This window comes from Bombyx mandarina, chromosome 07 (genome assembly GCF_030267445.1).
Source record: "Bombyx mandarina strain Sakado chromosome 07, ASM3026744v2".
NCBI lineage: Eukaryota > Metazoa > Arthropoda > Insecta > Lepidoptera > Bombycidae > Bombyx > Bombyx mandarina.
In genome coordinates this window covers 810299-824323 of record NC_143214.1, presented here as the reverse complement: position 1 = coordinate 824323, position 14025 = coordinate 810299, and the positions used below count along the sequence as shown (strand labels likewise).

At 40.0% G+C, this 14025-nt stretch overlaps 1 protein-coding gene across 1 annotated transcript; it reads right to left on the bottom strand.

Moving 5' to 3' along the window:
- Window positions 1–617: 617 nt before the first annotated feature.
- LOC114247024 (ribosome biogenesis factor Nop53) lies at window positions 618–11714 on the bottom strand. The gene is made up of 9 exons (XM_028179820.2): window positions 11495–11714; window positions 10870–11106; window positions 10441–10606; window positions 9842–10055; window positions 8349–8530; window positions 3479–3598; window positions 2880–3097; window positions 1680–1876; window positions 618–816 (listed from the first exon to the last, which is right to left on the bottom strand). Exons 2-9 carry the CDS (start codon window positions 10989–10991, stop codon window positions 647–649), a joined length of 1389 nt encoding a protein of 462 aa, XP_028035621.2. The 5' UTR covers window positions 10992–11106; window positions 11495–11714; the 3' UTR covers window positions 618–646.
- Window positions 11715–14025: the final 2311 nt, after the last annotated feature.

Here is a 14025-nt window from a genome sequence, read left to right as displayed (position 1 = left end):
GAAACGATTGGCTCAAGCATAGCGGATGGTTTTAAACATTCATTTTTTACTATATTTTTTGTTAAACAATAATTTCTTGTCTATATTAATCTATACTAATATTATAAAGAGGAAAGATTTGTTTGTTTGTATTGAATAGGCTCCGAAAGTACTGAACCGATGAACCTGATACTGAACTGAAAAATTCTTTTACTGTTTGGAAGCTACACTATTCCCGAGCGACATAGGATATAATATTTTTTGAAAAAAATAGGGATCCTTACTAAAACTCCAATATTATACCCCAAGGTGATAAGAAATTACCTAAAATATTCTTTACATCGCGTGCCCTACGAAAACTATTGATGATAGAATAAAATAATGTACTACGGCTTTATAGAACACCTTATTTACAAAAAATGTCGCGGCAATATGTCTAACTATTATAGTTATGCCGCAATAAGTGTTATTTTATTTAAAAAAATAAAACAACGTCAAATATCGTTGAAATTTTTGTTGAAGACCCAAGCGGAGCAGGAGCGGGCCGCTAGTCATATAAACATTCATTTATTGACTGTCCCATTTAAATATCGGTACATACACATTACAATTTATATCATTAAAAAAAATGACAATAATTTTGTAAACACAACTTTATTTCGTGAATCTATACTTCTATATTATGATTTTTGATAAATTTCTGTACGTCTTGGTCGGTGACCTTGTGTCCCGGCTTGAAGTAGCTCTTTAATTTCCGCTTCTTCTTCATCATGACCCTGGAGGCTGCGAGGGCGCCGCGGTGTTGGAGCGACTCGAAACGTTCGCGGAGAAGGTTCACTGGGAAATAAATCGTTCTTTAAGCATTGTGTTGACTTTTTGGCGGGAACGCGAGGAGCGAAGTTGTGTGTTTTTTTTTTAATTTATCTATTTAGTGTTTCTTCATGTTTAAATGTGTAATATTTTAATATTTTAAATGGTTTATTAACTGTTTAATATCTGTGAAACAAAGCCGCTGAACGTAATTTCTCAAGATCCTCCAAAAAGTTCACTGAAAGTCTCAGTACATGACCATAATTTTACCGAGATTAAATTTCATCACATATAACCTCATTTGTAAATTTCATTCGTTTTTAATGGTTTATGTTATGTCGCGATTAGTTTTCATCTTTTTGTAATTATTCATAAGCTGTAAATAATTAAAACGGCAAATTATAAAAATGTTATTACTTGACGCTGGCTAATGCACAAACCGTGCCGGAGTATAAAAATAAAGAAGAAGATTATTATAGATGTATATATATATATTATAGATATAAATTAAAGATAGTGCATTGTGTTGAATTTTTTTTTTTGTCATGGTTGGATTTGGTTTTTGGTTTTTTTCCTACCTAAGCTGATAGCCTTGAGAGGCTATATCAGCGTCGCTTTAACTAGAAGGTGAGCTCGCGGGGCTCAAGCCTGATAACGTTGCTAACACAAATCCTAGCAAGAGCCATGCTTCACAGAATCTACCACCGGATCGGACGGGTTCGACGAGAACGGTGACCAGTGCTTGAAGTACATACATTCTAAAAGCACTGTTAATGGATCGGGAGGATCCGAAATGACGTGTTTTTGGGCGACGTCGACTGCCTTCCATTCTGTCCGCAGGATCGGGAATGTGGAATTGGTATTCCTGCTGGTGAGCATGTGCCCCGTACCGGCGGGCGCGACGCGGCGCAGGTCGCCGGAGAGCTGCGCGGGCGGGACGAGCGGCGGGGCGGGGGCGGGAGCGGGGTGCGCGCTGAGGGCGGGGGGCGCGGCGCGGGCGCGGGCGGCGCGGCGGGCGGCTCGCTGTGCGCGCTGAGCCTCGCGAACCCTCTCGCCTTTCTTGATCGAAGACTCCAGTTTCCGAAGCCTACAAATTTAAGACAACTACATTATCATTACTGAAGATTAAAAATGAGGCTTTTATTGAAGTGAAAACTTCTTTAGAATCGTTGTGATTTCAAACCGGATGCAACGGAAAAAACGACAGGTAATAGACACAAATACAAAGAATGAGACAGAAATATACATACTATTTAATACAGCGCCATCTGTGAGATTTTTTAATACTAACGTGTGTATGAAAGCTCTTGTAGTGAATTTTAATTTAGGATTATACGTGAAATTAAAATATCAATTCACAGAGGGCGCTACCTTACAATTATTTACTAATGACAAAATTTTACATATACTTAAGACGTTTAAGATAATTGTATTTTAATTTTGGAAGGTTTCACTTCTACCACGTGTGAATTGCACACATTTTGTTTTTTTTTTTATTGCCCTTGTACGCAGCATACGGCCCACCTGATAGTGAGTGGTTACCGTCGCCCATGGACTTCAGCAATGCCAGGGGCAGAGCCGAGCCGCTGCCTACCGTTAAATACTCTCCACAAACCTCGTTTGAAGAAGGACATGTCATAGCGCTCGGGAAACACCGTGGAGGGGAGCTCATTCCATAGCCGGATGGTACGTGGCAAAAAAGACCTCTGGAAACGCACTGTGGATGACCGCAGTGGCTCCAGGTAGTATGGATGAACTCTACTCCGGTGGCGGGCGGTGCGATGGTAAAAACGAGATGATGGTATCATCTCAAACAATTCCTCAGAGGCTCTTTTAAATGTGTGATCAGTATTTATAATCACATTACAGTGACTTAATTCTTTTTAAATCAAAATAATCAGACATCCTGAAAGTATACGCACGCGAATGCGCAATACATACTGGATGACCTGACAGGGTGATAATGTAATTATGACCGTTACAAACATAGCCAAAAACAATCGCATCTGTCTAGGGATTCTCAAGTAATGTGCTTGCCAATAAACAACATTTTATTGATATAAATAAGAAAGAAAAGAACATCCTCATACTTGTAAATATCAGTTATCTTCTTTTTGTCAACCTTTTCCCTTTTCAGGCGTTCCTTCTCCAACAGTCTCTCCTTCTGTTTCCTTCGAGCCTTGTGATCTTTCTTCTTGTTCTTAACGGGAGGGTTGATGGCTTTGTACTCTCCGTCGGATTCGGAGTCATGTTCCGCTGGGTTATGTGGTTTCGGCAGACCTTCACTCATCTCTTCACGCCATTGATTCTGAAAAGTTTTGTTTTACGAATGAGTGACATTTGTGACATACTTTGAATTCAATTCCTTTACAATTTTAATCTAATTTGTAATAAGACTTCTTAATTTTCTACAACAAATAAAGACTTGTATGAATTATATTTTGTTTTATTTTCTGTGTTTAGTCATACAATAATTAAATGCCTTAACTTTCACAGCATATAAGTTTAGGGGCATCTGCTACAAGATGTCGCTAGTTTCCATACATTTTTTTTTTCTTAATGTATTACAGTTACGGGGCCCTGGTCATAATTTTCCTTTGTTTTAAACTAAACACCATTGGCATTTTTTCTGGATTGGTATTACAATTTTTGTTATTAAATAATTAAAAATTTTAAAGAATATTCTTACTTCTTTTTCAGCAGCGGTGACTTTCTTGAACATTTTGGTGGTGACCCGGTCCAGATGTTGTTCCTTCTTGATCAGTTTTTGCTCGTGCTGCACAACTTCCTGCAGGAGCTCTTGGTGTTCCTGGGAAACAACAATCACGTTCATCCTTAATAATCAAACAGATCTAGATTTTTTTTTTTTTTTATTTTTATTGCCCTTGTAGGCAGACGAGCATACGGCCCACCTGATGGTGAGTGGTTACCGTCGCCCATGGAATTCAGCAATGCCAGGGGCAGAGCCAAGCCGCTGCCTACCGCTTAATACTCTCCACAAGCCTCGTTTGAAGAAGGACATGTCATAGCGCTCGGGAAACACCGTGGAGGGGAGCTCATTCCATAGCCGGATGGTACGTGGCAAAAAAGACCTCTGGAAACGCACTGTAGATGACCGCAGTGGCTCCAGGTAGTATGGATGAACTCTACTCCGGTGGCGGGAGGTGCGATGGTAAAAACGAGATGCCGGTATCATCTCGAACAATTCCTCAGAGCACTCCCCATGGAACATACGGTACAAAATACAGAGGGAACCGAAGTCCCTCCGCAGACCCAGAGGTTCCAAACGATCCGTGAGACCGGGATTATCGACAATCCGAACGGCCCTCCTCTGTATGGAGTCAAATGGAAGAAGCTGGTATTTGGGAGCCCCGGCCCAGAGATGGGAGCAGCACTCCACGCGAGGCCGGACTTGTGCTTTATAAAGCAAAAGCCTTTGTCCAGGCGTGAAGTACCGCTTCGCTCTGTTGAGGACTCCCAGCATTTTGGACGCCAACTTGGCTTTGCCTTCCAAATGACTCCGAAACTGGACATCGCTCGAAATGTCGACCCCAAGTATCCCAATACTCTCGGAAGGTTGCAGGGATACTCCTTGGAATTGCGGCGCCATGACAAAGGGGTCCTTCTTCGCAGTGAACGCGCAAACTTGTGTCTTTAACGGGTTGAATTGAACCAAGTTCAATTCACCCCATTTGGAGACTCGCCCCAGAGAGTTCTCCACTTCAGACACAAGTTTTGATCGTCTCTCTTGCACCACGCTCCGAGAGAGACTCTGATGGCCGATATATCGCGCATCCCCCGTGCTGTCATCCGCATAGCAATGCATGCCATCAATAGACAGCATGTCATTGATATACAGGATGAAAAGCGTGGGGGAGAGCACCGAACCTTGTGGAACGCCAGCGTTAATGGTCATGGTATCAGAACAGTCACCATCTACAACGACCGTGATGCTCCGCCCATCCAAAAAGCTAGCGATCCACTTGCAGAGACCCTCGGGGATTCCGTAAGATGGGAGCTTCGACAGAAGTGCCCTATGCCAGACCCTGTCGAAGGCCTTCGCGATATCAAGGCTCACAGCAAGAGCCTCGCCCTTGCTCTCCAAGGCTTCAGCCCACCTGTGAGTAAGGTATACAAGAAGATCGCCAGCTGAGCGACCGTGACGGAAACCGTACTGTCGGTCACTGATCAGCTGGCGATCCTCCAGATACTTCAGGAGTTGTATATTAATTATTCGCTCCATCACCTTGGAAAGCAAGGAAGTTATCGCGATAGGCCTATAGCTCGATGGGTCCGACCGGTCACCCTTCTTGGGGATAGGGTGGACGTGGGCAGTCTTCCATGAAGACGGAACCCTGTTAGTGCAATAAGAGAGGCGATACAAACGCGTTAGCGCAGGCGTCAGCTCAGGGGCGCACGTTTTCAGAACCACTGCAGGGATGCCGTCTGGCCCGCTCGACTTATGGACGTCCAGGAGTCGGAGTTCCCGCCTGACTGCACACTGTGTAAAGCAGATCTCCGGCAGGGAACTATCACACCGGAGGATGTTCGGTGGTGTGGCACCCCCGTCGTCCACAGTCGAGTTCGAGGCGAAGAGTTTGACCAGAAGGTCAGCCTTCTCTTTCGCACTATGGGCCAGACTGTCATCGAACTTGCGTAGTGGTGGGAGACTAGACCTGCAAAAGTTACCTTCTGCAGCTTTGGCGAGCGACCAAAAAGCACGGCTCCCAGAGGGATAGCTCTTCAGTCGCTCGCCAATTCTAGCAACGTGCTCCGATTTCGCCCTGGAAATAACCTTCTTGTAGGACCTGGAAGCGGCGTTATATTTCCGCCTTTCCTCTGAGATGTTAGGATCCCGACGTCTCCTAGCATCATCCCATGCAACGTATGCGGACCGCTTGAGGTGTGCAGCATCCCTGCTGGCATTGTTATACCAGGGTCTGCTGCGACCCCCAACGGGCACTTCAGAGGAGGGGATAAACAATTCCATCCCCTGGAGCACCACGTCTTTAAGACGGTCCGCACAGACGTCAGGATCAGCAGAGGAAAAGCAGAACCGCCCCCATGGGTAGGATGCGTAAAACTCACGCAATCCATCCCAATCTGCTGACAAATACTGCCAAACTCTTCGATACCTGGTCGTCGTTCGACGACCAGGACGAGAGAGTGGTGTGGCAGCACGGATAAGGCAGTGATCAGACGATCCAAGTGGAGCGTCGACCACCACACTGTATCCGGCTGGATCGGTGGTCAGCAGAAGGTCCAACAGAGAAGGCTCGTGCCCCTCAATATCTGGGACACGGGTGGGCTGTGTCACCAGCTGGGAGAGGCCGTAGGCCAAGGCGAAATCGTAGGCAGCCCGACCCGGGAGGTCAGTGGTTCTGGACCCCAACCACTCTTGGTGGTGAGCGTTAAAGTCTCCAAGAACCACCACCTCCGCAGATGGGTACTGCTCAAGCACGCGGTTAGTCCCCTCTTGCACATGCTCTATCAGAGCTGAACCTGCATCACTGCTGTGGGACCTGTACAGGCACGCGTAGACTCGGGTACGACCCCCGTGATCTACGCGCAGCCACAAGAGGGACAGGTCCCGTTGTTCGAGGCTTCGTAGACGGCGACAACAGACATCAGCCCGGACGAATACACACACCCCGGCTTTACGCAGGAAGTTGTGCTCCAATACGTAGCCGGGGTATTCAAGGTACGAAGTATCATCCGGAGCAGATATCTGCGTCTCCGTCAGAAAAAGGAGGGCAGGCTGCGCCGTCTCAAGATGGTGGTGTACGGCGTCGAGGTTGCTATGTAGACCCCTTACATTGCTGAAATCCACATTAAATGTGGAATGGGGAATCGCCGACAAAACCCTTTTCCTTTTTCGAACTTTCATTATTTTTTTTTTATTTTTTTTGGAGAGTGGGATTGGGTGGGGTAGGATGTTCGAGGCGAAATCCTGACAATACCTGAAAAAAGCGCGGAGCACAGTACGTGCTCGGCCACGGGTTGCGTGAGCGACTGACGCAGGGCATGGAAGGGCCCCCAGTCCACCCTGCGTGCGATCGCCGGGATCCACTCCGGTCTCCGACTCCGGCACGACGACCGCACGACAGGATTTTACACCGGTTGGCGGGACAGCTTCCCGGGGCGGAGTTTAGTAGTGACACCCGGGTTCAGGTCCCCAACTGACCGGCGGGCGGCGGCGAACACCGTTTCACTGGGTCTCCCTATACCCCCGTCAAACAATCACGTCCCGCGAGCTCACACGCACGTCTGCTCCGCATGTTCCAGGTATCGCCAAGATTCACCCCCAACAAGGAAGAGGAAAGGGAAGGAATAACACTGGCTCTCCAACCCACACGCCGGAACACAGCTAGGCTATTTGGCGGCGGACTCTAGTTGGAGGGTGGTCGCCAGCCAGTCGGACAAGTCCTACCACCGATTATGTATTCGGCTCCCGTTTTGCACCACCCAGGGGTCACTTGTAGGGAATCGCGGGTTAAACCTACGGAAGCGGGAAGCAATCAACCCCCATCGAAGTATTTTGTTGTTTTTTTTTTTGCTTAGGTGGGTGGACGAGCTCACAGCCCACCTGGTGTTAAGTGGTTACTGGAGCCCATAGACATCTACAACGTAAATGCCGCCACCCACCTTGAGAGATAAGTTCTAAGATATAAGTTCTACCCCCGCGGACTAAGAAGAGGTCCTACCACCAGTAACATAAGCCTTCAACATCCTACCTATGTGATGTATCTATCCTGTTGTTTTATCTGAACAACAAGTAATACTAAGTTTAAAGTTAGAGTTTTATTTGAAAAATATAGACAATACATTTGTATGTGATGAGTAACTGTATATATTTCGGAGATATTTGTGGATGTTACTGAATTTTGGAAATAGAACTACATATTTGGAATCTTATGTGATTTTTGCATATTGTAATAACATTTAGTTTTGGTAACAAAAGATATTGTTTTTATACACAAGTTTATTCAGTTTACATACACAAATTATTTTAAAACTATACGTATTTAGAGTTTGTTAGCTTACATCACTAGCTAACGAGCTGTGCTTCAAATGTTGTTCAGTAAACCAGAGGTTAAGTAAGTTACGCTTAATGAATAAAGTGATTACTGGTTCAAAACCAACATTTTATAATTTACTAGGCGACCCGGCGAACTTTGTTCCGCCTTAGAGGCAATAAACGAGCAGAGCTTAGATTTTATCAAGGTCAATTTTTTATTTGAATAAATTTCAAAATTCTACTATATTTAACCATAGACTACGTTACGTTTGGCTGTCAGTTGCGTTTAATTATACCACGTTTTATGTCATGTCCCATGGGAACGTGATAAAAAGTATCCTATGTTCTTCTCCTGGTTCTAAGCTGCCTTCTCACTTATTTTCAGCCAAATCAAATCAGCCGTTCTTGAGTTATAAATAGCGCAACTAACACGACTTTCTTTTATATATATAGAAGATTTTCACTACTCATAATTAGCCTTGTATCAACTCCCACTTAAACTACCATAAGAATATGTTTGCCAACACATTCGACTAAATACCTGATATGATGGGTTATAGCTGACTCCAGGGTGAGGAACATCTACAGCGGCACGAGTCACCAGAGTCTGGGCAAGTGGAGGTTTCTGTCGGAGACGCTGTTCTGGTAACACATTGTGCAGCTGAGCTTGTGGAGGAATGAACTCATCGCATAATGTTGAGGGGATGGTTTTCGAATCTGGTACTGTTGATAGAAATGATGATCTATTATACCTAGTAGAATCATAATCTCTTTCAAATCACAGAAATATTCAATTGATTTTAGATAGAGCTCCTTTCTAACCGACTTCAAAATAAGAGGAGGTCCTCAATTCGACTACATGTTTTTTTATGTTTGTTACCTCATAACTTTTGACTGGGTGAATCGATTTTGATGATTCTTATTTAATTAGAAAGCTGGCGCTTCCCATTACGTTTAAATTTTCATTAAGTATGTGCGTTACATATAGATGAATAGCTCAATAACTCAATATCACACTAACAGATTTTGATGATTATTGTTTTTAGTGTATATTAATTTGTTTTGGAATATATTTTTTTTCTATTTGAAGTCTTTTGTTAAAGCATGTCTATTTTTTTGGATGATGTATGGATGAATAAACTCATTTAGTGTATATTGGCCAGTTCAGACATCACAACCCTGAATGTCAGTTGTATAACTATTGTCCCAGAACCTTCAAAATGGTACAGATTACTGTATCAGAGCAGTTAGAGACAGATGGTGGTACCAAGCGATCAGCTTTTGTCCCTTCTTAAGATTATAAAACAATTGTTTGTCTGTTTATGTTACTGTGACTTAAATAAAAAATTGGGTTGATTCGTATATGAAACAGTTATTGAAAACCTGTTTTGTTAAACTTCTCCAAAACTTCCATATACTTAACTGAGATTTGTTTGATATGCTATAAAATTATTTAGTGTACAATCGAGTTACAAAGACAATAAATAGTAGACAAACAATGAATACACCAACAATCAACCAGTCTTCAGACATATTTTTTTATTGCTTATGTTGGTGGACGATCTCACAGCCCACCTGGTGTTAAGTGGTTACTGGAGCCCATAGACATCTACAATATAGATGCACCACCCACCTTGAGATATAAGTTCTAAGGTCTCAGTATAGTTACAACGGCTACCCCACCCTTCAAACCGAAACGCATTACTGCTTCACGGCAGAAATAGGTGGGGTGGTGGTACCTACCCGTGCGGACTCACAAGAGGTCCTACCACCTTTGATTTTTATTACAGTATGTTATTCCTTCACCGTGGACAATCGTGAACATTTGTTAAGTATGTATTTCATTAGAAAAGTTGGTACCTACCTGGGGGATTCGAACACCGGTGCATCGCTACATACAAATGCACTGGACGTCTTATCCTTTAGGCCACAACGACTTCTAAAATAAATTTCAGATACAAATGATCCTATTCAAACTATAAATGAAATAACCACAGTGGAAAATATAGTGGTAAAAGAATTCAGTAAGCTTACAATCTTTGCCCCAAAGGTCCAAATTGAAATTCTGTCGCACTTGTTTTGCCTGCCTCTTCTTTTGCAATGCCATTTTCCTGTTCCTGCGTGCATCTTCTATTTTCTTCTGATAAATACCCTTCTCATATTTTCGTTTATCAGTCAACTTACTGAAGGCCGTCGGCTTGGAACCTACTGGTTTTACAGTATTTCGTTTTGTATTTGGATCTTGCACCTGATGATACAGAAAACTAAATTTGCAATTTCTACTATTAACATACAATCACATAATTCGATCGAGAAACATAGCTTTACTTAAAATATTTTGATTGTTTAACTCATCTAGTATTTAATAATCCTGACTTTTACTGGCCAAGATTAAATTTGCAGTCTGGATGGAATATTACAATAAAAGCTTTGCTATACATCTTGTGAACCAGATCGGAACTCATTACAGAGATGATAATTCTGGAGTTAAATTATTGAATATCAACCATATCATAATAATATTGCATACTTTACATGGAAAACCTACCTTAGTCTTTCTGCAGTTATAGTTAGCTGATTCTGATTATACAATTGTTTCACTATTAAATAACTATTAATTTAACATTATGTACCTTTGAATCGGGTAGTAAAATTTCAAAGCATTTAGGGAATTCCCCTAGCTTACTTCTTCTTAGTTTTTTTAATGATATAGGCTTAATGTCTTCATCTTCAGTTTTGATACCATCTCCTCCCGTGTCTATGATGAAGATCTCACTGTCCGGTTTAGTTTCAAATTTACTGAAAGATTATGGTAAGTCTTTTTAATTCTATTTTAATTTCCTCTACATGACATTTTTAGGTTTTCTATTTTGGATCCTTTTTTATATTAGTTAATATAATTTATTTGAATTTGAAAAATGCAAATAGATTCACGATAAAATTCATGGTTTTTTATGACGATAATATTGGTATTAAATTCGGTTAAGTTAAGAGTTTTCAATGTTTTTATTTTGATGATCTAAACGAAAATAGTAAAAAATATCACATCAACATAACCTCACCCTAGTCTCTCTTCTAATCGCTGGTCTTCCAGGAATTTTTCAACGTCTTTAATATCACAGTGTTTCCGCCACGCTTTTTTATTCTTTTTCGATACATGTTTCTTTTTCTTAGTCTCCGTCATTGTCAACAAATAATAATATTTCTGTTTCTAAAACTTCACGCGACAAAGCGCGTTTTAAAGGAAGTGTGAGTTTTTTTTTTGTTTGCAAGCGAACACTTCTCATACAGCCAAATTTCTTAAAATAAAAATGTAAATTTATTATCGAAGCAAAATTAAATAAAATAAATTTGTACTAAACAAGGCATCAACGCGGCATTTCGGATTCACTCTCCGTGCTTTAGGCATTCCAAGCACCACTCCTCTTTCTTGTCGAACACGTCGAATACGGGAAAGGATTCGACCGGAAATTTAACTCACAGACACAATCCACTGAGTTCTTAACTAGACTTTCTGTGAAGCCAGAATTATCCCTAAAAAGTCTGGTTAGACTTTTGGTCCGCCCTTTGTACCAACCCCTACTTATTTCTACCGTGAAACAGTAATGCCTTTCGGTTTGAAGGGTGGGACATCACTATTGTAGTATAATAACTGACACATCGAACTCATTTCGTAACGGTATTTACCTTGTTAATGTCTATGGGCTCGGGTAACCATTGAACGCCAAGTGGGCCGTGAGTTCGTCCATCCATATAAGCAATAACAAAAATAATAAACCAAACTAATACAAATTAAAACTGAACACTATCATTAATTTCAAAGTAAGGAGTCGATTGCCGTACTGACACAAAGTAAAATAACCAAAAACCCACGGCCTAAATGCTCCTTGTCCCTCTTAATAGATACTAGCAACATTTAGGTGTAACGTATATTTGTTGTTGATAAAATTGTTGCCAGTGAAAACTATTTCTCGCGTCTTGAGCACCTGTTGTATTTTAGGGGCTTGAATTTTCATTGATTTCTTTCATAAAATATATAATAGAAACATTTTTTATATTTTGAAAAAGGAGACTTTTGTTTTTCGAAGATTTGTTAAATGATGATTGATAAAGAAAAATAAATGCAGAATAGAGGGACAAATAGGTATATAAAAATAATTTGTTAACACAATACGTATTCACATTTATTCTTACACTTTTAATATAAATAAAAAAACAACGAAATTATTAGCTACACAAAATAAAACAATTTAATAAAATGGCAATTAGCTGTTTGGAATGCTGTTTACTTTTCTTCTTCTTCTTCTTCTTCTTCGCAATCTTCTTCTTCTGCATGTTCTTCTTTGACTACTTCTGAAATATCATCGTATAAGTTTTTAAAAATAATAAAAATGCACACAAAAGTCTTTATTTTCCTGCTCCCATGTCTTTATCTGTCATGATCTTAGCATTAAAAAAAAGGTTTGACTAACTCACAGCTCACTTAGTGTTAAGCATGTCAAATAGGTAATGGATTATATTATAAAGATAATAAGCATACTGTACAATAGCTGACATACAATAGCTGAATACGAATCTTAAGACATGAGGTCATGAGACGTGGGAAACATTGTTAACAGATATTATATTATGTTCTTTTCGACTAAAGGCATGATTACTCCGCAACCGAATTTTTTTTTCTGGAAAATGACATGTAACTAACTCCTAATACAGAGTTTTTGATTTTATCGATCTAAATTTAGAAAACTGTATATAATTTATGTTATAGTTAACTTTAGAAACTGGTGTGGGTAAGATTATTTTGTTATTGCTGAGAAATGTGGTGTTAGTTTTCTACTATTCTAATGGTTTCTTAATTTATATTTGAAAGTAAAAGGGGAAGTCGAAGAAGTTTTTTTGGCTTTAAACATTATGAAATTGTTTACTGAGACCTACCCAAATATAGTACTAAAGGCACAACTGCAGCGCATACCGATACTACCTGTGTAAAAACTTGGTGTCGATGTTTCGTATTCCCATTGCCTCCTCAAAATTCGACTGTTTTTTTAAACATTAAGAAACCTTTGCTTGTATGTTTTTTTTAACCTAACCTACCATATTATTATGGAGAGTAGATGACAGTAGAGGTGAGAAACACAATCTCTATAAATTAAAAAGTGTCGTTTTCTTCTTCTTTTTAAATACCGTAAAATGGGGCGATTAGGGATTGAGAGGCGAATCGGGAAAAAACCGGGAAAATCTTTCGACACTCAATATTAGTTATAAATTCGTTGCAAAATCTTCCATTTTTTGTAGTTTAATAGTAGAATGTTGAAAGTTTACAAAACAACTCTGAATATGCATGATAATAGCTGCTAACTTATAAAAAATCGCGTTTCAAATTAACTTTCTGTGGTGGTAATTATTTTAGTGCTAGAAACTTTGCTCCCTTTTATTTATTTGATAATAATAGAAGACGACTGTGATTTATAAACGTTATTTAGTGTTTGAACCATCATGTATATTAAAGGTAAGTCTCAGTTGTTATTGGTTTTAATGTATTTGATAAAATAAAAATACATGTAAAAATCTGTTGTTTTTGGGGATATTGGGGACGTCTTAGGTACAAATAACAACGAAAAAGGGGTCAATTGGGATGAGAATACGTGAAACGGAAACGACCTAAGTATAAATAGGTACAGGTTTCTAGGGTTGTCTATGTAGTTATAACAATATTTTTTAAATTTGTTGGTAAAAATCTGGTTTATTCATGATGTTTTTGTCTAGAACTTTTATTCAAAATTATCAATATGTTATTTTATTGTTTGGTAAATATTTATATTATCAGTTACGTATTGTTTTCTATTTTTAGATATGCCTCGCGTGTACGTATCAAAGAGTGCAAAGCCTTATAAGAGATAATTAATAATCCCTTAATATTAAAAACAGCAATTGGGAAATTTTCTATTTGGGAATAAGTCTTTAGTTGAAATAGCTAAGCAATTTAATATAAGTAAGTCAATTTTGCACAGACATGTAATAAGAACAATGAAATCTCAAGGTGGACAAAAATGTCTAAGTAATACATAATAAAATATTTAATAATTGTTCAGAGTGTCAGTTTTTCAATGTTTTTTATTGATAATCACTTTGTTGGTGCAACTAAATAAATAAATAAATTAAAACCAAGTAGTGCCCACCCTAGCAAATTTCTCATTTCGTCTCAATTAACCGCAATT

Coding starts and splice junctions, on each gene's coding strand:
- LOC114247024 (XM_028179820.2), bottom strand. CDS start 10,991: ATGACGGAGACTAAGAAAAAGAAACATGTATCGAAAAAGAATAAAAAA. Junction 3,098..3,478: donor TCACCGCTGCTGAAAAAGAA/GTAAGAATATTC, acceptor AAAACTTTTCAG/AATCAATGGCGTGAAGAGAT. Junction 1,877..2,879: donor AAGATAACTGATATTTACAA/GTATGAGGATGT, acceptor TTAAATTTGTAG/GCTTCGGAAACTGGAGTCTT.